Source organism: Monodon monoceros, unplaced genomic scaffold, assembly GCF_005190385.1.
Source record: "Monodon monoceros isolate NGI ecotype Baffin Bay Population unplaced genomic scaffold, NGI_Narwhal_1 Super_Scaffold_11, whole genome shotgun sequence".
Classification (NCBI taxonomy): domain Eukaryota; kingdom Metazoa; phylum Chordata; class Mammalia; order Artiodactyla; family Monodontidae; genus Monodon; species Monodon monoceros.
Genome location: NW_021703767.1, coordinates 55691469 through 55719145, shown reverse-complemented (window position 1 = coordinate 55719145; position 27677 = coordinate 55691469). Strand labels below are relative to the sequence as shown.

The following is a 27677-nucleotide window of genomic DNA, read 5'->3' as shown; positions in this document are numbered from 1 at the left end:
TTTGTTCTCACAGCTCCCAGGGGCTCAGCTTTGGATTTGACCCAGCCTCTGCGTGTAGGTCGCCGGAGGGCGTCTGTTCTTGGCTCAGACAGGACAGGGTTAAAAGAGCCGCTGATTCGGGTGCTCTGGCTCACTCAGGCCGGGGGAGGGGGGGGGCGGGGCACGGAGGGCGGGGCCAGCGTGCGGCGGCAGAGGCCGGCGTGACGTTGCACCAGCCTGAGGCGTGCCGTGCGTTCTCCCGGGGGAGTTGTCCCTGGATCCTGGGACCCTGGCAGTGGCGGGCTGCACAGGTTCCCCGGAAGAGGGGTGTGGATAGTGACCTGTGCTCGCACACAGGCTTGTTGGGGGCGGCAGCAGCAGCCTTAGCGTCTCCCGCCCGTCTCTGGGGTCCGCGCTTTTAGCCGCGGCTCGCGCCCGTCTCTGGAGCTCCTTTAAGCAGGGCTCTTAATCCCCTCTCCTCGCGCACCAGGAAACAAAGAGGGAAGAAAAAGTCTCTTGCCTCTTCGGCAGGTCCAGACTTTCCTGGACTCCCTCCCGGCTAGTCGTGGCGCACTAACTCCCTGCAGGCTGTGTTCATGCCGCCAACCCCAGTCCTCGCCCGGCGCTCGGACCGAAGCCAGAGCCTGAACTCCAGGCCCCGCCTGCCCCGGTGGGTGAGCAGACAAGCCTCTCGGACTGGTGAGTGCCGGTCGGCCCTGATCCTCTGTGCGGAAATCTCTCTGCTTTGCCCTCCGCACCCCTGTTGCTGTGCTCTCCTCCGTTGCTCCGTAGCTTTCCCCTTCCGCCACCCGCAGTCTCCGCCCGCGAAGGGGCTTCCTAGTATTTGGAAACCTTTCCTACTTCACAGCTCCCTCCCACCGGTGCAGGTCCCGTCCCTATCCTTTTGTCTCTGTTTATTTTCTTCTTTTGCCCTAACCAGGTACGTGGGGAGTTTCTTGCCTTTTGGGAGGTCTGAGGTCTTCTGCCAGCCTTCAGTCGGTGTTCTGTAGGAGTTGTTCCACGTGTAGATGTATTTCTGGTGTATCTGTGGGGAGGAAGGTGATCTCCGCGTCTTACTCTTCCGTCATCTTCCCGGAAGCTGCGTGTATAATTCTTATTCAAACTTAGAATTAGGTTTCAATTCAGCACCTACCCCTCAAGTTTTATTTGTACTTTGTTGGGTTTGTGGTTAGGGAGAATTGCATATATATGTATATATATATAAGTCTTTCTACCCAAGACCAAAATATGCCTTTCTATATGTTCAGGGCTTCATTAGTGACCTATATTATTATTTAAAATTTTTCTTCAAATATATCTAGTATATTATAGTTATATTTTTTGTAATTAATTAGATGTACTCTATGGCCTATTAAAAATGAATCTTTTTTCCCATTATCTTATGACTAGTTAATATTTTATATAGCAAGATTTCTGATTTTGAGATATAAATATTGTATCCAGTGTAAGAATTCTCTTTATTTCAAGTAATCATTATGCAGTTTTTTTTAAAGCATAATTTATATGATCAAACAGTTTCTGGATCTCAGGGCCTTGCATTGTTGATCTATACAAAGTTTTCCTTCCACAAGGGATTTTCTTGGCCCCTTAAAAACTTGCATTATCTTCCTCTGCCAACATCAGTATCCATTCTTCCTTTAATCTAAAAATTGGTGATTAATGAATATTAATGGCGATAAGAAGTCAATGCCTCTGAGCATTCTTCTGGCAGACATTTAGAAAGAGTCTGAAGGGGGACTTCCTCAGAGAATGGTTTTTGAAGATTTTTACAGGATATTCCTCATATTTCCTAACTGAATATTCCCAAGGGCTGAGTCCTCATTATCTCATCTTCTCTCTTTTTACTCTGCATAAGAAATCTCATGTACTCTAATGGTTTCAAGTAATACTTCCAAATGAATAAGTTCTAAATTTCTATGACCTGATTGAACACTTCATTTAAATCTAGTTATGAAATAGAAATTTTCTATTGAAAGTCTATATTGGTATGTTTGACAGAAAATTAATCATAACCTCTCCGATTCCTGTCAAGGCAGTTCATTTAGGCCCCAGTGTCTCCAGTTCTTTGAGGATCTGGGGTTTTAAATAGGTAATCAGCTAGGACTAAGGAATGGGGACTAAAGTAGTAACTAGACTTATGAACTGAGTCAACATGGGAATCGGGGGGGAAAAATGGAGTAAGTTTAGGGGAGGAGAGCCATGTTGGGACCAGATGACTCCAGGAGGAAATAATATAATTCTGTTGCTCCTAAGTATGGTTGGTAGCAAGATGGCTTGGGGACAACACGGGGCAATTCATTTCCATTATTAGACCATGGATACAGTTCTTAGGCCCATTGGATCAGCTCTGAAGTCCATTGGCAATTTGGGCTTGGCTGGGACCAGATAAGCTCAGGAACTAGAGTGGGATAAAACCAGCAGGCAGAGGGTATGGCTAGATGCAGGTTTGAGAGACAAAAGACAAGAACAGAAAGCGGGGGTGGGGCGGGTGGGTGCGGGCAGTGACAGGTACAGTGCCGGAAGACACAGCCCCATATCTTCCTTTACGTGCGGTCCACACTTTACAGCCTACTACATCTACAACTCTTCTAACTACTTATTATCTAGTTATCTCTGCCTGTTTCCCTCTCGTACATAGAATTCCTTTAACAGTACTCAGAATGTTTAATTTTTCCATGGCTTAAAACAATGTTCTTCATCTAAATTTATCTTCACAATATTCAGATGTGAGAAGGCAGATACTCTTAATACTATTTTACAGATGGGAAACTGAGACTTAACAAGTAATCGTTCAATGTAGTTATTAATAAGTGGTAAACAAAGACTAGAACCCAGACTTTCTGATTGCAACTCTAAGTTCCTTCCATTAAACCCCACTGTACCACTCAATAATGTAGGCGTAACTTATGGCTAACAGTATGGCAAGGGTTACCCTCTAAAATACTGTCTCTGTCCTTTACAGAAAACTCTATCTCTGAATGGCAGTAAGCAACAATCCCATCAGCTAGTAAGTGACCTTGGTCTTAAAATTGTACAGGTAAATTAATCTCACTGGCTTTCTATTCTTACTTAGCCTATAGCCGTAAGAGGTTTAGCGTAGTTTCTAAGTGCATATGTTAACCTCAAGTTTTAGTGAAGAGTGAGGGACTAAATCCAGAAAGACCTTACATGAAAACAGTGGGAGAAAACCTGTAGACTGTGAATCATGTTGGGGAATAGCGAATCTATAGCTGGTGGTGAGACAGCACCTCCTGCTAGAGACCTGTGTGTGGTACAGAAAACTTAAAATGCAATATCCATCCGGTCTGCAAACACTGTGTGAATTTAAGACATGCTTGCGTCTGCAAGGTCTGAATCAAAAAGCCAGTCAACGTGTTGATCAAATCTGTAATACCATTGACAAGAACAAAGTAAGAACTTTCACTTATCATTTGGCTATGATTCTCCATTTCCCTCTTTTTTCAGTAAAATAGCCTAAGGTAAAAAGTGTGTGTTCCACTGAATGTGGAGGTCTTCAGAGAACCCACAGCTTGTAGGTGAGTCATTAAACACATTTAGCACTGCCGGCATGAAAATAATTGGGAACTAGCCTCTCTGCCCTTGGAAATGTTCTGCATGTAGGGAGTTATTTTATTTATTTATTTATTTTTTGCGGTTCGCGGGCCTCTCACCATTGTGGCCTCTCCCGTTGCGGAGCACAGGCTCCAGACACGCAGGCTCAGCAGCCATGGCTCACGGGCCCAGCCGCTCCGTGGCATGTGGGAGCTTCCTGGACCGGGGCATGAACCCATGTCCCCTGCATCGGCAGGCGGACTCTCAACAACTGCGCCACCAGGGAAGCCCGGGAGTTATTTTAAAACCAAATTAAATCTTGGCATGGAATTCTAATGCTATCCTTTAAACAAATCTAGTAAGTGCAGATTGATTTACAAAGACTGTTTTCAAAGTATTTAATGCATTGGCGACATTTTATAGAAAAGCAAATTACAGGAATCTGCTTTTAAAAGTGTGATTGCATCTAGATTGGCAGATAAAAATACAAATTAGCCAACATGTTCATACTCAAATCAAAAGTTAGAATGCTTCATAATCCTTTTTTTTTTTCATATCTGACCAATTTATTTTGGGGAAAAACAAAATAATTTACAGTTTTAAATTCAGATAAATATTAGATTCTAAAGATTGTTACTCAACTGTTGTCTTGAATTTACTCATTCCTGAGCTGCAGCACGTTTTATTTCATGTCTTAAAAAAATATAAAAACGAGAAAAGAAAATATGGAATAGAAAAAAAATAAGACAAAAAAGTAACAATCTGAAATACTAGGCTACTGTCTGCTTTTCCTTGTACATTTCAGTTGTTTTACCTCTAGATCTGTATATTTCAAAATGTGCTGATGCCATCTAGAATAAAAGGGAATGGGAAATACTACTGGTAGAAAAATAGATGACTTTAGAAGGCTGTGCATGATAATAGAAGATAAAGAAGGGATAATTAATTCAGTACAGTTAAAACAACTGGCTGTCCATTAGTATGTATGGAATCTAATACAGCCTTTTGAGCCCTTAGGCCAAAAAAACCAGATGACTTAAAAGGAGGTAACATCCAGGAACTGGGGAAAATTAAACCTATGCAAAATTAACAGCTATTTTAATCCTTGTAGCAATGTCAGGAACATTTCTTTTAGGACATTACTGTCCTTTGTTCTTTGTTTTAAAATATGAATTAAGGACCGCCTGCTTATCATGACTGTTTCCCTCCTCATAAATTTTTGCTTAGTGTAGTTGCAAGCAAACCCGGCTCTGCCCCCGAGGAGCTTACAAATCAGTAGAAAAATGAGGCAGATTCTGCTTTTAACTCTGAAAAAGGTTTTGGATATGCTATAGACTGAGTATTTATGTTCCCCTCTCAAATCATATGTTGAAATCCAAACCCCAATATGATGGTATTTGGAGGTGGGGGGTCTTGGGGGGGTGATTAGGTCATGAGGGCAGAGCATTCATGAATGAGATCAGTGCTTTTATAAGGAGGCCCCAAAGAGCTCCCTTGCCCCTTCCTCCATGTGAGGACACAATGAGAAGACGGCTGTCTATGGGAAATGCGTTGTCTATGGGCCCAGGAAATGGGCCCTCACCAGACACTGAATCTGCCTATGCCTTTGATCTTGGACTTCCCAGACTAAGAAATGTGAGAAATAAATGTGTTTAAACCTTCCAGTCTATGGTATTTTTGTTGTAGCAGCCTGGACTAAACAGGACGACCCTGTGTGCACACTGGCATGTTGTCTCTCTTTGTCTCTGCCTGTATATGTATCTCTCTGCTCTCTCTCCCTCTCTGTCATTCTGTGTCTCACTCATGTGGCAGCTGCTGACCCACTGTGCCTGCTGTGAGCGTCCCAATTTCACAATGGAAGTCTGTTGCTCTAGACAGCCGCTTCTTAGGCTCTGATGGTGGCATTCCTGAGAGTTTAGAAGATGAACTATCAAGTTCTTTAGTTATTCTCCAAAGGTGTTGATGTCATGTCCCAGGCCAGTAATTTTGTTGTTAGCCCAATGTTTGTGGAAGCACTGTGAGTGTCAGTGGTTCATATGCAAGAACAGGAACATGCTGTCGAGGAAGCAGGCACAGACAGTGTCCAAAGTGTCTGGGGCTTGTGTGCCACTGGAGTGAGAATCCTCTTAGTGACAGTCATGGGATGGCCAAACCCATCTCAGGAGCTCAACTGAAATGACTTGGAAGTTCTTCTCTTTATGATTTATCATAGAGATTTCATGTTTGCTTAGGGAGCAAGTGAACCTAGGCAGGCAGTGATGACTAATGCCACGAAAGGTGTGGAGATGTCAACATAAAATCAGGTCGTAAAATGAGAAGAGTAAGGATTGCTCATTATCAGGTGATAGCGAGAAATGATATGCAATTATGCACAGGAAAACAAAAAAGCCACATGTTTAATTAGATCAATAAAACTATTGGCTGTCCAGAAACCTGGAGGATTTACTCTAAGAAGCTCCTCTGCAGTTTTACTATTCTGGATGGACATCATTCTAAAACATTTTCCTGCTTCCTCAAAGTGCTGGTAAAACATTTTCTTGATATTAGAGTCATTATTATGAACATTGGTTATTTCATTTATGAAATGCCAAGAAGCACCTATGCCTATTGAAGTTGCTGGAGCTAAGTTCCCTGATGTCAAAAACCCTGAAAGTATGCACTTTTGTTGTGTTTGCTCTTACTGTTTTTCTGTCCCTTTCCCTGCTGTCAAACACTCTTTACCCATCTTTCTGGTTGTTATAATACCAAAAAGCTTCCAATCTCTTTCTACTCTGCCATTTCTAAGTGGCTTTGGCTTGTACTCAAGTTAACCAAGACTATTAGAATAGTGCTTAAAGTAAATAGATTCCAAAATTTAGAGTATAAAGTTTATAACTATTCTTTGGCTAATCACACACATTTGCAGCCTGCTCTTTGGCACTCAGTAAAAACAGCTAAGGCTTTCTGAGCACTTGTGATGTGCCTACCCCTGTTCTAGGCACAGTACATAGACTTAACACACTCAACATAATGATAATAAAACCTGCTTTACAATAGTGGCCATGATGTTAGCACCCCAGACCTCCAGGAAAGGTAATTGACCAGGGCCCCAGGTGCATCGCTTTGAAATCCATCACTGCACTTGAGCTGAGTCTGTGCCCAGGTTTAGAATATGACCAGTGATTGAGTGCAGCAGAAATAATACGGTCAGCCCGTTCCTAAGACAAGGGGACTCCTCTGTCAGCTGGCTATGGCTCAAGGATTCCCTGGCGGCTTTGTTGAACCGTAAGTTTCAGGAGTGTCAAGGACACTTCCACCCAACCTTCTCTTGCTCTCTTCACCTGGGTCAGATTAGCATCCTGGTCTGGCAGCTCGTTCAACCTTCCCTGACTTCCTTCTTGTTTCCTTCCACACAGCGTTTTTCCAAATGAAATCCTTAAATTGGGATTGATAGGTCTAATATCCTGTGAGTGAGTCATGGAAAAACAGCCCAGAGAAAATGTAAGACGACATAACAAACCAGAAAAATCAGACACTATCAGACACATGTTTCATAAGGGCCTGGCACAATCAAAAATAGAGATCAACCTATAGCATATGCTGAGAAATTTTGTAATTTTCATAAAAGGGGGAAAATGGAAATCAAATTAGCATTGAGCTTCTTAACACCTACACCGGAGACTAGAAGTAAATGGAGAAAATCTTCCAAAATTTTGAGGGGGAAGGTATGAGGCCAAATCAAATGTGGGGAAAAAACAAATAACATTCAAGGACTGAAGAGTTTTACTTCACATTTATTTTTTCTTAGGAAGCTACTGGAACAGTTGCTCCAGCAAAATGAGGGACTAGATCCAACAAAGAGGGAGAAAATGAATCCAACATAGGAAAACAGATGTGGGCAGTTCAGGGTCATGGAGGAGGGCAGTGCAGATCAACAGCTATGCAGAAAGCCCAATGTGCTGCTCTCTGATTGAAAAGGAAGAAAGGGGACTCAGGGAGGAAAACCTGAAGAAATGACATTGATGGATTATCTACTATGTTTAAGGATTTCAAAAACAGTATTAATTCATTAGCTGATATTTAACCAATCTGATGTGGTACATTGGAAAAAAGTTACAAGGCTAGTAAGCACAAAGAAAACTATTGAATAGATTTAGAATGAAGCAATTACATTCTTTTATTATGAAAATTTTACACCTAAGTAGAATAATCTAGTAATCTTGCATAGATCCATCATCCATCTTCAATCAACAGTTACCAAATTTTATCACTTTGTTTCATGTCCCCCTATATTTTTCCCAGGGTTTTTTAAAAGAAAAAATTACTCAAACTTTGCAGGATTTCACCTGCAAATACTTCATTATTCACCTATTACCAATAAGGACACTTTTTAGCCATAACTACTATGCCATTATCATACATGGCAAAGACAACAATAATTCCTAATGTCATCTAATACCTGGTCTATGGGCAAATTTTCCTGATTGTCTCAAGCATACTTTTTAATTTTTCCTTGATTTGAGTTTGGGTCCAAACAAGGTCCATACATGAAAACAGGGGGTTATGACTTTTAAGTCTGATTTTTCTATAATAGTAGTTTCCTACCTCCCTGCTCCATTTATGCTATTGAGTTAGTAGGAAAAGTGAGTCGTTGGTCCTGTAGAATATCCTACATTCTAGATTTAGTTGGTTGCTTTCTTGTGTCATCTAATTTGCTTTCTATTCTTCGTATTACCCATAAACTGGTATTTAGCTGTTGAAGCTTAAATAGATTCAGATTCATTTGTTTGGCAAGAATACTTCATAAGCACATAATTACTGGTTGCCTTACTTTTTGTGGATTGTCCGTTAACTTCAGAAGGTGTCAGCACAATGCGGCAATTATTAACTCCATGTAAAATAAGGAAGTCAATAATTTTGGTATACCAATGAGCTATGCAGAGAACAAAATTTACCAGAGTTGTTAAAATCAAACTTCTGACTTTTAGATTAATCTACAATTGTGAGAGTATGCAGGAGGAACAGTGGTATGCTGGGAAATGTGTAACAACTAGTTTTCTGGGGGGAAATAGCCCTGATAACATTTGCTGGTTTCCATGGCATAAATACTCCCACCATGGCCAATTCCAAGCTAATAATCATTTAATGGTTGACTTGCAAATTTTCTGAAAATTTAACAGTCAGCTCCTATCAGCAGGTAGAATAAGCTCCAGCACACCACTGCGATATGTATAGGAGTCACAGAGTTAAATACTTGTCACTTGCTATAACAGGAAGTAAATAAAGTCTAAAATTGATCAATCAAGACATAAGCAGAATAAGCATCTCAATTGCAAACATGTAAATAAAAGAAAAAATAGCCCCAAAGTTCAAAGTTTTAAATTATAAGACTTTTAGTTTAATTTTGATATGTATGTGTATGATGTACATGATAAAAAATTAAAACTGATTTTTAAAAATTTTATAACAAAAAAGAAATGGAAAAAATGATGGTAACACAAAAGATACTAGCAAATCTTTGTAGGTGAGGTCAGTGATGGAAACGGCTCTCCTCAAAAAAAAAAAAAGGTCAGTCTCTGTGCAAGAAACAACATAGATTCCTTCATTTCTACAACTAGGAATTGTCCATTCCATTATGGAAATCCTATGGACTTGAAGCTGAGGGTCTAGCCTGGCCCAAACTTGGTAGTGAGTAACCTCGTCAAAACATGAAGTCTCCATTAAAAAGTACAACACGATGTTTTCTAGATTCCACATATATGCGTTAACATACGATATTTGTTTTTCTCTTTCTGACTTTCTTAGTATGGTTACCAAGAGGGGAAAGGGGGGGTGGGATTCATTGGGAGATTCGGATTGACATATATACACTACTATGTATAAAATAGATAACTAATGAGAACCAACTGTACAGCACAGGGAACTCTACTCAATGCTCTGAGGTGACCTAAATGGGAAGGAAATCCAAAAAAGAGGGGATATATGTATATGTATAGCTGATTCACTTTGCTGTACAGCAGAAACTAACACAGCATTGTAAAGCAACTATACTCCAATTAAGAAAAAAAACTGAAAAAAAAAGTACAACATGATGAAAGCGTGTGGCTCTCGTGGTCAGTATTAAACACACACAGGGTGAGACTGTGGGACTTGAAGTTAAGTGGGCTCCAAGGACTGACCAGGGCCACCTCCTCCCCCCACATTTACACCATTGATTTGCTAGGGAAAATGAGTCATTGCCTACTGACTCACTGCCAAAGGAGAAGCTGATGAAAGGCTGATGAGCATTCGAGCTGGGTCTGGGCCAGCACCAATATTCCAAAAACAAGAAACACTGTGAAATTGTAGATGTTGCTGGATACTGGTTCCTAAAAGGCAGTGAAAGTGGACATGGACTACACTGTTCTCACCTAAGTATCCACATGCTTCACCTAGAGATGGATGCAAAATGCCCAGTTCCCTGGAAACTACTTCCCATACTAGACATGACCCTGCACCCTGGGCTCTATGCATCCAGAGTGTATGACACTGAACTTACTTCTGCTCTGCTGAAGTTCGGGCAGAGCCTGGCAATGAAGGAGCACCTAGCACTGCTCTTCATCCTGTACTCCTTGCATTCCAGCCACACTGCTTGCTTCACACTACACCTTCAGTTTGCCCTTCTTCGTGTCTCTTTTTTCTTTTTAAATGCAAGTGGTACATGAATTCATCCTCATGAAACAGCAGTGCAGAAACTGAATAATAAAAATGAAGAATTAATCATCCCCTGTAAACCCCACGTGCTTCCGCAGACTACACACCTAGCACAGTGGCATAAAGTGGATGTTGAACAAATATATACTGAGTCATTAAATAAAATAATAAGGGACGTTAACAACTCCAGTACCCTATCTTTTATACATGGACTTCTTTCCTTTCCATTCCTCTCTCTCTCCTTCACTCCCCCTTTTCCCCGTATTTATACCAAGGAAGGCTACTGTGTCTTCCAAATTTTAACCTAGTGCCCAACTGGAGTGATTATCTGAAGGGAAATTTTTAAATGTATTTTTTATTTGTGTAGTTGGTAAGAATTTCAGCTCACACACTCAGGCATTTTAAAAATGTAACTTTTGATTTTCATAATAAAATTAATTTATATTTTGAGTCCCCATTTTACCAAGGAGATTTCTCCCTCCACTTACCAGGGTTGCATATAAACCCCACGGGTGCATCTAAAACTCAAGGTATTAACACAGGTCAGAGGAGCACCCGTCCACACTGGTATTCACTGAGACAGAATCTCTCATCTCCTGCTTCACTTAGAAGGCTGCTGTCTCCGCACGGCTAGGCCTCCTGAGTCAGATTCTCTCTCAGTTACTTTATACTCCTAGGCTTGGAAGCCTGTTAGGCTGGCTCAGGGTTGTCTGACTAGATACTCCTTACAGACTTTCCTCCCAAGCGATGTTAGGTTCAGGGAAACTTGGTGAGTTTCTACCCAGTAAATCACAAGTGCTTATGCTCTTACATCTGCCAGCCACACCTGGTGTGTCTCTCTCCGCCCTGCCCCCCCCCAACTAGTCTTGACCCTCACAGAGCAGTGCCCCTAACCCACTGTCTTGTAATTCTCTTTTCCTTCCCTGTTCCACACTTCCCCAGCCTATGGAATTTTTATCTAGCCTGAGAGTAGCCAGGAGAAACTGGCTCTAATTATGTGTTCTTCCAAATCTTTTGTTTGTGGCATAAACTTTATGCTGTGAATCCCAAATGGCTTAAACTATTGAAACTCAAGAGCTAAGAATGAACTCTCGATTTCTGCTTTTCTGTTACAATCACTTATCTCTCAGGCAATGAATGTCTTTACTGAATGTGGGAGGGCTGGATGATAGAAGGGATTACCAGGAACAAAGTCACATCCTTGATACACAATATTATTACCCCACTGCATTTGCAAAACTTTATTGAGCTCCTGGGAGGCATGGTGGAAGGAAGGAAGGCACAAAGATTTATAGGAATTGATCCCTGTACTCAAAGGAGTTTACAACCTAGTGAGATGACAAATGCATCCTCAAAAAATAAAAGTTAGTAAATGAAGAGTCAGATTGAAAGAGGGAAAAGCATTGTACTGACTCTCTAGCTTCAAGGTTCCAGATGAGTCTTGGATATTATAAGGCTGCTTTTAAAACCTGCCCAGTATTGTGAGTAATGATCCAGCCTATGCCTAGACAGGCAAACTGGATGGAAGGGCCAGGGGAACTCTTCAATCCCATCCCAGCAGGGCAGGTAATAGAAAAATCACACTCAAATTTTGAAGGGGTGTGGGGATGGGGGTGAGCAGGCAGGTAGAAGATATGATTTTCTGTGCCCCCAAAGAGTTTACAGTCTAGTGGATAAAAGTCATGTCGAGATTAAATGCCTTAAGAAGAAAATAAGGCAGTATAGTATAACAAACTATAGCAGGGTTGTGCTATTCAAGGTACATCTACTGGGATCAGAAGATGCAATGAAAACTAAGTTGCCGAGTTAGGAAAGGCTTTTGGAGAAGCTGAGACATTTTGAGATGTTGAAAGAAGTTAAGAGATTGAATTATTACTAAGAAAAGTAACAGTTGCTGAACATTTCTATACCAGTCACTGTCTTAAACACTTTACATTTATTATAGAATCCTCAACAATAATGTAAAAGTAGGTACTATTTTTATCATTCCCATTTTATAGATGAGGACACTGAGGCACAGAGAGGTTAAGTAAATTGCCCAAAACTACACAGCAGAATTGGAATGCTGGCAGTCTGACTCCAGGGGCTTCACTCTAAATTGCTATGGTATTCCACCTTTAACAAAATAGTTGAATATTTCAACAAAGAGAACAGCTCAAATTAAAGTACAAGGTAGGAGACAGAAGGGTCAGTGGGGACCTAACTAAGGCAGAGGGTTACTGCTAGAGCATAACTTGGAAGCACACACTCTAGGCGCCTCACCTATATCTTTTGATCCATGCAGACAACCAGTCTGTTGCTGGGACTACATTTATTCTTACATTGTGGCTGAGAAATGAGGCACTCAAAGAACCAAGATGCTAGGAGGGACTTGCCTGGAGAATCTCAAAGCAGAAAACCAGCCCTCGGTCCCTCTGGCTCCTGATCCACATTCTTGCTGCTGTAATAGGTGTGAAGGTCAATGCACAACCCTCAGGGCCACACCTAGGCATCTGGGGATGAAACCGTGGGTTAAATCCATTTCACCTGCCTTCACTAATCAAGGTCATTTTAAGATTTGCATGTCCTCCAAGCTGCACGTAGCCTAAATAATAAGATGTTTGCCCGAGTTGTTGTCCAGGAACTCAGAGTCAGCTGCGCCTATTTCGAGCTGAGCCGATTAAGATGAGATAGGACCACCAACCATCCAACTGGGCATGCGCGAGTGTCGCTCAGTGACCTTTTGAACGTGGAGGCCCGTAGCCTAGTTACGCCTGCGCAGAATGTCGATTACCGCACCTTTTTCCAATCACCTGTCCCCACCTCTCCATGCTCTCCACGCCTCAGACCACCCTGCTGCTTCATTCCTCATCCCATAAATACCCCCGCCCCTTGCCTTCTGCGGGGAAGATTTGAGTTCTGTTTTTCTGTCTCGTCGTTTGGCTGCCGCAAATATATAACTCTTCCTCAAATCTCGGTATCTCAGCATCTTGGTTTGCTGTGGTCAGGGCAAAACAAGCCGTAACTGGTGCTCTCCAAGCAGTGCCATTGTCAGCTCTTAAACTGAGGCCAGGGTTCTCTAAGAATAATCTTTTGTTAGGTATGGACCTGCAGGAGGGCAGGGATGAGGCCATTTCCTCAGACAGAAGTGGGGTAACAGAAGTCTGATTAGCGGTCTAGAAGAAATGGTGGGGGGAAAATGGACCTAAAAGACTTGTCAGAAGCTTTGGCTCCTGTAAAACTCTGAGGGCTTACAAGGGAGGTAGAATAGTTTCTCTAAATTTGGGGGTTTGGAACTCAAACTCTTACCGAGTCCCAGCTCGTACAACTTGCTTGCTGCACGACAGGCCAATAAGTCAGGGGATAGTGTTAGGGCCAGAATACAGACTTTTTGGAAAGCCAGCAGACCAAGAAGATGGCGGGCTAATGTCCTAAAGAGCTATCTTAATTCGGGGTACAATTCAGGCCTCTCTACTGCTAAGGAAAAAGCGGGATTGCAGACTTCTTAGAGCCACTTGGCCTTGAAGGAAAGCATCACATTTCTTTCTCTGCTTGCTCAGGTGGGCTGGATCACAGAGCTCCAGCAAAAAATTCAAGTAGTTAGCAGTTACTTTTACTTTACTACTCTTATCTCTGCTTATTCAAAAGGTTTCTAGGCTAAAAGTGAATTTATCTACAAGTAATGTCTGTAACTAACCCAGGACTATGGGATGGGAACTTCCTTAAGGGGACTTAATGAGCTATTCGGTCACAATAAACATTTCTTTAACGCTTAACTTTTGACCTGAAGGGCTAAAGTAGTAAAATACATAGGCTAAAGAATGAGGGAAACAGTTTCAATGTGGTGTTCTGTTCTTTGTTACAAAACCATAAATAGAGCAGTGGTTTGAGCCAGAAAACATTGTCAACAAGGATACATTGGAACACTAGGATAAAACAAAACCGCCAACACAAATTCTCAGATTATTTAAATTAGCGACCTCAGACAAATCCTGGGAATCAAGCATGAGGGAATGGTGAGGAATTTTTAGAAGCATGGGTGATTAACCTGTTTACAGGAAGAAAAGTGAGAAGGGCAAGCTGTGGGATTTAATGATGACTACAATGTAATAGTTTACTCATAATATGTACACAAATCAAATCTTTGCTTTAACATATCAGAAGTCCTTGCTCTTTTTAAGGAGCCCTTCTGTGAATCTCTTAAATCACCGGCCAGTCACCGAAGGGCCAGTGGGGGCAGTACCTTGGGAAGAGTGGGATTGCTGGGCTCCTGGCCCACCTCTGACCCTTACTGCTGTGGACAAGGCTCATGACCTCTTTGTGTCAAAGTCTTCAATCCCCAAACTGAGGCAAAACCTATACTGCCTACATTACCACTAAGCTCATGTGAAATAATGTTGGAGAAAACTTTGAAAATATGTGTAATAAACAGCCCACAAAGGGAGGGTATGTTTATCTGTAAAATGCAGGTAACACTGACCTCAGGCCCCAACAGAGATTAACTCTCCTTGTTACCAGCTCCAGTTATACTTCCAAACGACAAGACATGCCTACATGTGCAGGGGTTGCTTTCCTGCAATTTCTTGTCTTATTGACCTGAGTGCATCAGACATTCACCTTGCTGGTTGGGGCAACACTGGCCCTATGTAATGGTTGCCAGTCACAGAACAAAATTTATTACATGGGAATCATCTTAAGAGTTTTGACTGTCTTCTTAATCTAACCCAGGACACCTGAAAGGGAGCCCCAGCTCTACTTGACATTCAGAAGTGACCTTTGGTTACCTGGTTTCTTAGCTTCTCTTTGTGTGAGAGCCCTTAAAAATTGCAGTAGGCAACCTGGCTTTTTAACTTGTGTCATAATTGTTGCTGATCATTAACCCCCTGGCTGCCCTGCAGCCTGTAATACTGTATCTGGTTGTCTGGCCTACAAGGTGACTGCAATTACTGCTATAGGACACATTTACTGGAAACAAATGACCATCTATTCGATTGTAAACAACTAGGCCAAAATCTCTTAATAAGGGTGAAAACCAAGGCTACTAACTTCAGAACTCCCAGCACAGACATTCTTAGGAAACATTTGTTGGTGATTAATAAAAATACCTCATTTGTTTAGCACTTTAGAATTTGCAAAGCCTTTTCCCATATACCACCGATTATTAACATTTTGGCCGCGTCTCTCAGGCTTTTACCTGTTAAAGATACCAACTGTACTTGCTGATGTACGGTACATTTAAACTTAAGCTGCTGTGACTCGTATGTTAACAAAATCTGTTGGAATTGTGGTTCTCAATTCTGGTTGCATACTAGAGGTGCAACTGAGTAGAACCCTATGGGACCTTCCTGGGAGAGACCACCCCATGTCCTCTGCCTGCCTCTTGCTTACAGAAAACTTGAGCCTCTAAGGCCTTCCCCAGATTCCAAAGAGCAAATTTAATCAGAAAAGTGAGAAAACGCAGAAACAAAGGAAAACAGTCAAGCAAGACAAAATAATAGCTTAGCCATTCAAGTCAAGGACCTTTAGTTCCTCCTGAACCACACCCTTGAGCTCTTGGGCAGATACTGAAATGCCCACCAGGTGGAAGAAGTTAAACTGCATGCTGACCACAAGCACGTAGATCCCCAAACTGGTTGGAACTAGAAGGTTGATGTTGACTTCGGATTACCTCACCACCAGCTAACTAGAAGTATGTCCACAAGCTGATCAAGCACTCAGCAACCTTCTCTCTCACCCTGTCTTTAAAAACCTTTCCCTGAAATCCACTGGGGAGTTCAGGTCTTTTGAGCATTAGCCGCTAATACTCCTTGCTTGGCCTTGCAATCAAACCCTGCACTTTCCTTCAGCACAACCCGGTATCGGTAGATTGGACTTACTGCACGCAGCTGAGCGGACCCAAGTTTGGTTCGGTAACAGAAGCACCTGGGGGTATTACAAATACCAGGGGCTGGGTCTCCACCTCAGTCCAACTGAATCAAAATGATGTTTTGTTTTACTTGTCAGGGGGTTCAAATGGGCAGCCAGCACTGCTGTTATACCAGAAAGACCGCAGAGTGGCAGAAAACTGGGTTCTAGGCCCATTGGTACAAAGAGCTGTGTACCATGGATACATATAAAAAGGGAATTCTGAGTCGCAAACTATTAATTCAGAAACAGTTCCTCTGACTGTTCTTTTAGATACAGCCATAGTAAGAAAAAAAAGTGCTGAAGCCAGGAATTATATAGGTACACACTTTCCACCTTCTAGCCTGCTGGCGTCCACATCCCCACTTCTCCTAGTTACTAAAGAACTAGGGTCCAGGCTCCTCCATGGGAAATAATACAGTCTTAGGAGGCAGGCTGACTGAGTTAGGGTGAGGCTGGATTTTATTTTATCTGTTGCAGTATCAGTTGAAGGAGACAGGTGCTCGTAAGAAGAAACCCACATTGGCTAGTTGAAGAAGTTCCTTGCGGAAGGCTGCGGTTGCTATAGTCGGGGGCAGGTCTTCTGAAGTTAGCTTGTGCACAAGTGATCAAACTCGGACGATTATCTTGCCTTCTCCCAAACGTATGCGAGACTGGCTTCTAATTCACCGTGGGCTGGGTACGTTGCTGGCTGCATTCTGGGGTCAGATGGTCAAGGCTCCCTGATACCCAGGAGACCTGTTAACAGTCAGGACCTTGTTTGACAAGGCTTTGTCCTAGAATCCTCAAATTTTGTACAGTCACGGCCAAGACAAGAACAACCATGTCTGATCTGCATAACAATCACATTATAGAACCAATTTACCAGGCCAGCATCATATTTCTCATATCACAGAGACAAGGTTCTCCTCAGGACATTCCAGCAATTCCATGGCCGAAAGAGACTATGTTTGCTGTTAGTAGAAGTGTCAGTAGGTGAAAATGAGCTAGGTCATAAATGCCAAACGTCACGTTTCCCTTAACAGGTTTTAAAAATTCACAAAAGTATTTAAAAAGTATTCACATGTATTTGATGTGACAGAGATGACCCTTATTGCCTACTTTCTTTTCAGTTCCTAAAATGCGACATAAGTATCACTGACAATTGTTGATCAACAATATAATGTGCTTATACTCGCTCTCTGGGTTTCCTTCTGACCATCTGAGTAACCATTTTCAGGCAGAAATTTCAGTTCATACGTTGCTACTGACCTGCCACAACTGGCAAAATGTCACTGAAGTGTCACATGTAAAAGAATGAAAACATCTAAATGTCTCTAGGTTAGAGGCTGTGACGATTCATGAATTTTTCACAGATAGTGATTCTGTGAAAAGTAGCAGAAAGTTAATGCTGTTGAAGGGAATAGTTTTAATCTGGGCTAAAGTTTGGATTTTTGTTGGATTTGGATTATTTCCTGAGGGTGCACTAGAACAAATGGGGTTTTATGGCTAGTTGTTGTAATAACACTAATTTCTATTTCCACGATCTTAATGTTACTAGAACCCAGATGCCGCGCTTCATGGTTAATACTGTTAGGGCCTTGTTAGGGTTAAATGAGCTCCTATATGTAAAGCACAATGCCTGGCCCTATACGTATAGCAAAGATTACATCAACACCAAGAGTTGTCACTGCCGTCATGATTATTATTATAATTGTTATTACTAGTCCAGTCCATTTTTATCTGCAAAATGAAGGACTGTTTCCACTAAAATTCTATGATTTGAATCAATGAAATGAAGCCAAGTTTCCCTAACGATATTACCCAATTCATAAATTCATGGTTCTATCATTGGGACAAAACCCTAAAGAGAATGTCTCAAATATACTGAGATAACTTTCAATATACGTATCTCAAGGTCACTCAGGCAAACAATGGCGGGACCATATTGAGCCTATCAGATGATATCTGCAGTGAGATTTTACCCAAAGGTTTTATAGGGTGGGGAGAATGGAGGAGTGAGGGCTGTAATGCAGAATGTAATGCAGGTGTGAAGCCCTGAAGAGGTGGGGGGAAATGCTGAACCAAAGCAAGGACCAGCTGCACAGTAAAGGAAGTCTCTAGATTCCCAGCCAAGAGCATGGGTGAAAACTAAGAACAGGATCGGCTGAAAGAGAACCAGTTTGTGTGCTGGTTCAGCCAATCAGCTATCCTGGAGGAGCAGCTGGGAACATTTCCTAGGGGAAACTGTAAGCAGAGAGAGGCTGTTCTCTATGGGGTGCTGTAGGCTAAACCGTGGGCCAGGAGAGAGGGGCTAAGGATTCCAGAATGGACAGAAATGTTCATCAAACATGGGAGCAGGAGAGGGCAAGAGGAAGGATGAACACCTTCTGTCCTGCTGAGCCAGAGGCCTACGGTGGCAGGATGAGGGAAGGCCTGGCAGTGGAGGCTCACAAGTCTCCCCTAGGCTGAGTGGCTTAGAGCACATGGCCAGCTTTACCTTGGGCAACACCAGGTATGAAGGAAACAGGCCCCAAGGTGCAGCATCTTCAGACGCTCTTGAGTTAGCTCACCTTATATGATTGCACTACCAAGTAGTTCACACGTAGGAATCCACAACAACCCACTGCACTGAACATGTCCCATCTATTCAAGTCTACAAACACCTCTTCCAGAAAGAGAATTCAATTGTTATGAATTTTGAGGGCAATATTGGATGATATGAAGAGTCTTAGAGTAAGGCTGACTGGATCTTAAATCCTGGATCTACCCATACCCCAGTTTTGCTACTTTAACTAGTTTATTTAACCTCTCTGAAAATCAGTTTTCTCTTCTGTAAGATAAGAATAAGGCTACCTATAAGGCTGCTGTTAGAATGAGAGAGATGCATGGAGAGTGACCAGCACAGTCACTGGGACGTGGGCTACTCCCGACCTTTTCTTAAAATATATTAATTTTCATTCTTATACTTAGTAATAAATAATAAAACAATTGTCTTCATATGCATATCAGCTCTATAATTTAACTTTCTACCTTCATTTCAAATTGATTATACTCTTAAAACAACTGTGATTTATGGCAGGGCATGAACATCACCTGGAGATCACACATTCACCTGTGGATTTCCTGTTGGACAAAAACACATGACTGATTTCCTTATTTTTTATTAGACTTCTAAAATTTCATCTCTTTAGTGGTAGCAAAAACTTAGTTTTTAAATCTTTAACCTTTATAGATATAAAGTATACCTTATATTTTCTGTACATTTTAGAGACCATGAGAAAGCTTAAATTTGAAGTTTCCATGCATTTTTTTCTCTTTCTCTCATTTGAACCCCCCTCTACAAAATGATAACGTATTAATGGAGCCAAACTCCTTCAGGAACCTGAGAAACTGTCATGTTTCCATATTTTGACCCCTGTTTAACTCTTCCCTGTAATCTACTCCATCCTAAGAACAAGATATATAAATCTATAAACATGTTGGGAGTAAAATTATTTTTGTACATAGGCTCCCAAACTCTCCTTTCCTGAGGCTCACCAGAATGGCTTTGTCTGCACCCAATTTTCCCCTCTCCTTCAACCTCAAAGGAGGATCCTGCCCTTGCCAAACTCATTTTTTAGGATTTTGTGATGCAGAATTATGAGAGAAGTTGGTGGAAGAAAAGAATGAAATGTTCTCATGGTAGGGCTGGCAGTGAAGGAATAGGGCCGTGGAGATCGCTGAACACTGAGCAGCAGGGTGTACGTGGAGGAACAGATGGGAGAGGAAGGCGGTGTTGTGAAGAAACCCATAAATGTCTTGCAAGTTGTGTTCTTTCCAGAAATGAAAGACTTGCTGTTATTTTGAAATTAATTTTTGATGGCTGGACTGTATTCATAACTATGTCATTATTCTGAGACTGAACCATGTGGGTCATAATTTTTCTAATTAGTCTTAATAAGGTTAAATTCATGTGAGACTAAGCCACAATGATAAGAGCCACTTGGAGTGATTGGTTAGATGTTAACATCGCCTACGAAGAGCCACGGATAAGAAAAACAGCGTAGGTCCGTGGTTCGCAGATCTTAGGATACATAAGAGTCACCTGAGGATCATTTTACATCTTGGACCCCATCCCAAGTAGTTTTGATGCTTTGTTGGGGTCAGAGTCTAGGAATCTGCAATATTTCATTGTCCCCACATGATTCTGACACAGAGTGTCTATGAACCCCATTCTGGCTCAAGGCCAGTAAGTGTCAGACTTCTCCAGAGTTCTGTGTGCCATGGGGGCTCCTGTAGCTCAACCACAGAAATATAATCTTAGCAGTGTTCCTTTGGATTGGCCCAAAGAAAAGTCTCTAGACATTTTCTATTGCATGCTTCCTAGTCATTTTTGCAGAGACATCTCGCCTTCTCTGGGGCTCTTTATCTCCCCTCACTCTTCTTTGTAATCTATAGATCAGCTGAAGACAAGAATTGTTTTTTTCTGTTTTACAGAACAAGCATTTATCTAAAACCCTCTCCAACACGAACACAAGCTATTAAATTACATTCACCGGGGTTGTCTCACCAATGCAAATTTCTACAAAATCTTAATAGGACGATAATTGGAAAAAAGAGTAGTAGGGTGCAGATTGTAAGGATTAATTTGCCTGACTACATAACAGACTGCTGCAATGAAAACACGAAATGTTTTGCTTGCAGGAGCCTTTGAAAGAGGCTGCATCTGTCTAAGTAGAAATGTTTCCTCACCCATAATCAACTTTGGCTGTAGATTACCCAGGTTGCCCATTTGTAAACCACACAATGAAAATATTTATGCTTGTCTCCTGGTAGGGTTTGCCTAGAGCTTTCAGAGCCTTGATTGGAAGGTGTTAGGACCACCCACCCATGGTGCCTCATCATAAAATACCAAAAGTTCTAAAGACAACATTGCTCAATCTAGCCTGTCGCCATTCATCATGCAGGTGACACAGAAAATTGTGATCCCTGAAGCGGGACTCAATGTGAAATGAATCATCATGAAATATATGATTTTGTGGAAACGCTGGAATATCAACTTGCCAGCTCAGTCCTCACAGGGAAGATGCTTCTGTGACCTTTTGGTAAACATGCGCAATAACTACCCAGGAAATGGCTGTATTGATTGGTCAGCCCTGGAGACGCACGAGTAAGAAGACCTAGGAGCAGATGTACCCGTGGTTAGATGCTGTTCCACCTAGCTTATATTCTCCATACCTGTCCATCCTGTAATGATCATGTCCCACCAAATCTGGAGATGATATCTTGAAGACGATATTCATCTTAAATAAATTTCAACTCTATAATAATGTATTTCCCTTGTCTCAGCCATAGCTCTGCTAGGGATTAATAAGTGAAGCAGTAGCAAGCAATAAGAAAGGCAGATGGAGAAAAGGTAAAACCACTTAATGTTTTGGATACTTGAGCCAACTTCCTTTAGGAAACCATTCTACCAGATTCCTATCTGTTAGCAGATGTCTTATCTCTTAAAAGACATATTAATTATTGATGGGCTAAAGATGCCTGTTGTAAAAATCTAATACTCAAAGGTAGTGAAATGATTTTTAAATATTTTCTTTTTTTTCTTTCTTTCCACAGTGTAGAAAATTTTAAAGTGTAATACATTTTGAAGACAATGCTATAGTGATTAACACACTGGCTTCCAATATCTGAGATGTTGTTGTCTTAAAAAAAAAAAAAAAAAAAGCATTAACCAGCCAAACAGCCTTGCTTCACATCCAGAACTGCTGGTGGTTTCTCAGTTACTTTTCTTAGAGACTTGGTGGAACTAGACTTAAAAGCTTAAGACTCAAATCAAACACATATCACTTTACAGACCAATAAGCCTAAAGCCCTTTATTTCCAAGGGAAAGGGGTACGTTATATCACATTCTGTTTTGGAAATAGGACTTGATATCCCAAATATTCCAAAGAGAATGCAGCAGATAGCATGTTTTCCTGGGCTGAAGATGCTACCATCAGCAGCTGAAAGCACATGGAGAAACAGTGGAGAGTGAGTCAGACACCTGCCTAGAGCTGGCCACCTTTCTCAAAACAGCTGAGCCTTTGGCTGAGCAAGGTTTGAAGTATATGATTCTTAAGAATGGCACAGGCTGTTTCTGTCTTCAACTGAGAATGTTTTACAGATTTAAAACAGAACGAGGGGAACTACCTAAGCTTGCACCCCTTAAACAATCTTTTCTAAGATTGAATATAACAAAAATCATTATTAAAAAAGAGGCTGGGGACACACAGTTTTTGAAGCACAAGCCTACTGTGTCCCCCTCTGCCTGGCAAAGCAATAAAGTTATTCTTTTCTACTTCACCCAAAACTCTGCCTCTGAGATTCGATTTGGCACCGGTGCACAGAGGCCAAGATTTTGGCATCACTGGTATATGTCTGCATTATTTCCTTTCAGGTACTTTGATTGAATATGAAATGAGCTAACATGTAAAAGTGATTATCTGAGGGATACTGCTCCCTCCCCTCCCTCCCTCCTTTCCTCCCTCCCCCCCCTTCTTCCTTCCTTTCTTTCTCTTTTTCTCTCTCTCTCTCTCTTTCTTTCTTTCTTCCTCTTTTTCTTCTTTCCACCAGGACCAGGGGAAATTTCTTCCTATACTGCACATTAGGTCCAAGATTAAACCAAATCTGCCACGGCTTCAAGTTCAAGGCTCTTTCTGCTTCACAAACCTCTTGCTGTTACAATCTCTGAAAACCATGTCTAATACAAAAATGTTTCTGAATTTTGAATCTATTGGAGTCATAATGTCATGTTGATATGCTTTTGGAGAATTTAAGAGGCAATGCTGAATTCAACTTCTTACTGAAACCGAGCAGGACCCTGTGGGGCCCTCCTGGGCACAAAAGCCTTTCCAGGTCCCCCATTTCTTATTTCCAGGGTAAAGGTTTCAGCCTCCTAGACCTGCCCTGAGTTCCAAAGGGCCGATTCAAACAGCTACTAATCAAGGAAAGAGGGAATGCAGTAACAAAGGAGGAACAATCAAGAAACTGTAGTGCAGCAATTAAAACAGGATCCTGGTCCCTCCTCAAGAAAAAAAGAAAAAAGAAAAAAACAGAAAAAAAGAGGCTAATAAGGGGACTTCCCCGGGGGTCCAGTGGTTAAGACTACGCCTTCCAATGCAGGGGGCACAGGTTCGATCTCCCCTGTGAGGCCAAGAATTTTAAAAAAAAAAGGAGGCTAATAAATTTTGATTCATACTGAAAATGATGCAATTAAAAGGAATCCTGGATATTAGCAGTCCAAAAACTTCCACCAGTTTCTCTAAAACAGTACAGAATTTAGCTACTTGGTATGTTTCCCTTCAATTAAAAATCCGTTCCTGGTCTTCTCGCTGAGTGGACGACAAAACCTGAAGATATTCAGAAGACAACTACTGTAGGGTGCTCAGTGGTGAGGACTCAGCCTTCCATCATGGCATTTCAGAACCTTTTTTTTTTTTTTGTCATAAGAAGTAGACATTTTCTCTAAAAATGTACTCACCTATTTAAAGTTACTTGTTTTTGTACACTTTATACCCATTAAAAAAAATTAAGTGCCAGGGAAAAGTTTTATGCCAAAATCTTGTGGGTTGTATTAAATTGTACTGATGGTCCTGCTCATGAATGATGACTTTGCAAATAAAAAATAATTGGTCTTAAATATTTATTTCCCTTTCCACCTTGCTTTCCATAGGATGGATGTATTGCTGCTGTAAATCTAGTAGTACAAGGAAAAATGAAGCAAAACTTCTCCATGATGCAGATGGAAATGGTTCTGTTGACAAAAGGGAACTACTGAACATCTTCGTGGTAAGTGAAGTAGTAAAGTATCCTTTTCAGGACATTATATAGTTAACTCAGTTTTCTTCCCTGTGGAGTCAGTGACAGTTCCCTATGTGGTCGGCTATTCCCGGGATATACGTTTGGAATGGCTGAAGCAATGTCAGTTTCACCACCCTGTTGGTTACTGAATGTGCAATTGTGTATCAGCATTTTCTTCTGGGTGCAGTCCACTCTGAAGCTTACAAACTTAGCAGGGTATTGAGATGAAAAATAAACACGATGATGGGCTTCCCTGGTGGCGCAGTGGTTGAGAGTCCGCCTGTGGATGCAGGGGATGTGGGTTCGTGCCCCGGTCCGGGAGGATCCCACATGCCACGAAGCAGCTGGGCCCGTGAGCCATGGCCGCTGAGCCTGTGCGTCCGGAGCCCGCGTACCGCAAAAAAAAAAAAAAAAATAATAATAATAAAGTAAACATGATGTCCTAAAACAACTTATCATGTTTTCTCTGCCTCGGTGCAGAAAGTCTGTGGGAGCAGCTAAAATACAAGATGGTTTATATAGCAAAAAGACATGGACAAAGAATAAAGGTACCTGAGGAACTAATCTTTCTGGGAGCTTGACTAAAGTATTTTCTAATAGATAGCTCAGGGATCTCAGAGATCCTTTCCACCTCTAAAGTTCAAGGAGTCCCTTTATAAATCTTATCCCCCCACCCTCTGCCAGTGGAATGAGGATAGTGATTACCATGGTATGAGATAAAATGGATCCCAGAGTAAAAGAGTATTAAGTGGGACACTGTGCCTGAATAAAGATATGAAGTAAAATAAACATTATGAATGTAATACACTGAATTTGTAACACAGAATCAGAACTAGAATCAGATATCTTAGAAATGATCTGGTCCAAATGCTCTCATTTATAGATGGAGCTGAGTCCCAAACATGATACATAGTATAAATCTTAGCAAAAATGCGAGGAGAAATCAATGGGTAGAGCTACAATTATGACTGAATATTTTAACAAATGGACAAAGCTGTTAAAAATTTAAAACTATTTTAGCAAATGTATAGTTAACCAATATATGAAAAGAATTCAAGAGTATGATAATACTAATATTGCTTCCACTTTAATCTCATCAGAAAGAGTACTAAGATATATTTTGTAGTTGAACTTTGTAAGCATTAAAATTCAGAAATTCTGCATACATACTACATGTTGCAACACAAAATTGGGAATCTAAAATATTCTATAGAGAATTCCCAACCCCATGTAAATTTTCAAATATCCTCTTAAATATACTTATTTTAAAAACATTAAAAAAGTAATACAGCATACAAGTATTAGGGGGTGCCTCCAAAGCAGTACTCAGATCAGGGGTTTGTATTCTGGGATCTATGGATCTATGGCCTTTAGGAATCCTTGGCCACCCCCTTGGAATCAAGGGCAAAATTTTGCCTGCACGTGATCCATTTTCTTCAGGGGAGGGAGAGGGTCATCAGATTCTCAAAAGAACTAGGAAGAACAGAAGGATAAAAGTGATTATTTTCTAAATCTTATAGGAAAATTTACATAGGTTTTCATTAGTTAAAATGTATAGCTTAGTGAGTCAAGGAAAGAGAAATATTAAGTAGCTAGTTGACTTTTTCCTTAAAATGTTTAGAAAGAGAACAAAATAAAAGTAGGGAAACAAATAATAAAAGCACAGAGCAGAAATTAATTTAATAATTGGATACTATTTGTCTTTGATTAAATCAATAAAGATTAAAAACAATAAGATGTAATTCTGTCAAGGGCACTGTGAGAAGAGCGCCCTTACACACTGTAGAGGGAGCATAAATGGATATAACATTCGTGGAAATTGGGTGGTCTGCATTAACAGGCTAAAATTTATCTTCATCTTTAGGGTCAACGTTACTTACTTTTGGTCAGGAAAAACAATAATTAATGTTGCCAAAGATAAACGTTCTATGATTTTACATCACAAAATCATTTAAGATAGTAAAAATAAAAAACAACCTAAAGGAGGGTAATTTTAAAATTAATGCAATGGAATATGTACTTATAAAAAAAATCAGTGGTCTACAAACATACTCTCTATATAATGGCAAGTGAAAGAAAAACAGGGTAAAGAATAATACATACTGTATAACATAAGTTCTCTCAACATATGATACCAGGATGTTAAAATGGAATTCAGCCCAGGTATCAAGAGATTCGAAGGAAGTACTAGATTATAGGCAGAATTTACTATGGAAGTAGTTACATCTTAATCTCACTTTAAGAGTATGAAACGGTCAAGATGAAGGTTTTGGAGAAGGACTACTGGAGAGGATTTCTTGTGTGAAAGCCCCCACGTCAGTAGCATGAGGGTTTAAGGAGACCAGTGAGGTGTGGCGTGCCCTGCAGTTTGGGGAACACGATGTTCCAGTGTTTGAGTCACACGTGAGAAATCTAAAGAGCAGACCGTGGCAGCAGAGTAGCAGGATGCATTCCTGGAATCTGCTGGGACAGAGGATGCTTGGGTTTCTCCATGGATCAGCTATGGGCCACTGAGGGAAGAAGCCGGCAGAGCGCTGTCTTGGATCTTGTCCAGCTGAGCCACTTGGAGAAGTGAGGAATCCTCAGAAGAAGAAAGCTGGAGGTAGATCTGGAGAGTGGTTCTCAACCAGGAGCGACTTTCCACTCCTATTCCCCCAGGGGACACTTGGCAAAGTGTGGAGACATTTTGGTTGTCAACTGGAGAGATGGGGAGGGTGTGGTGCTACTACTATCTATTGTTTAGGGACCAGGAATGCTGCTAAACATTCTACCATGCACAGGACAATGCAGAGCAAGAAAGAATTGTCGAGTCCAAAATGTCAGTGGTGCAGATGTTGAGAAACCCAGACTTGGAGCCTGTAGAGGGAGCCTCAAGGGATCAGCTGGAATAGGTAGAAATAGAAATACCATTCTTGCATATATGCTCAACAAAAATTTGTGTACATGATCATCAAAAGACCTGACCAGGAGTGTTCATAACAATTTTTGTAATAACCAAGAAGTGGAAATAGCTCATGTACATCAGCAGTAGAATGGCTTTAAATTGTGGTATATTTTCCCAATGATATACTATAAAACAATGAGGATAAACAAACTATTGCTATGTACAACAACATGCATGAATTCCACATACTTTAAAAGAAGTGCGTGATTCATGTCTAGGGAGTTGCAGGAGAGTCTCAGTAGTGAAAAGGGGGTGGGAGGCCTCAGAGAAATAGTGGTCTTTAAACATCTGCTATCCGGAGAGCTCTGAAACTATATGATCATGACAGTACCTGCCAAGTCAGGGCTCTCCTGGCCCCTTTTTCTCTCCTCTCTCCTGCTGTTCACACTCAGAGGGGTCAGAGAAGGGCTTAGTAAGATGCAGGAGAAAGAGTAGATGTACTAAATGAGGAAGGAAAGAAGGAAACAAACCATGCCTCCTTGCCCTACCCCCATGCTTCTCCTAGAAGAAGAGGGAAAGTATGAGGTACCCTGACATCTCCCTTCAAATTATTATCCTCTTAGGCCTCATCAATCTTCCAGTCAATCCTTCAGTCTCACTTATATTGCCTGGAGTTGGGTGATGGACAAATTCTAGAAATTTCATAATCTTTTCTTACGACTTATGCATGCAGTCTAGTATCACTTCGGGATGTGGGAATACTGGATGCCTAGCCAATTTTTCAAGGCTTTCGGAACCTCTGCAAAGACACTGAGAAACCTTAAAAACTTTCATCTAATAGGCTACCTGTATCTAACCGTTACTCTTGTATTATTTGACTGT

The 27677-nt window shown here is 41.3% G+C and overlaps 1 protein-coding gene across 1 annotated transcript in view; it reads left to right on the top strand.

Annotated features, from left to right (window-relative positions):
• The first annotated feature begins 3205 nt into the window (after window positions 1–3205).
• Window positions 3206–27677, top strand: part of GUCA1C (guanylate cyclase activator 1C) — a 32029-nt gene continuing 7557 nt past the window's right edge. Inside the window, 4 exon segments of the mRNA XM_029213707.1 lie at window positions 3206–3255; window positions 3257–3410; window positions 23784–23835; window positions 23838–23899. Of these exon segments, the coding sequence (XP_029069540.1) occupies window positions 3206–3255; window positions 3257–3410; window positions 23784–23835; window positions 23838–23899 (318 nt within the window).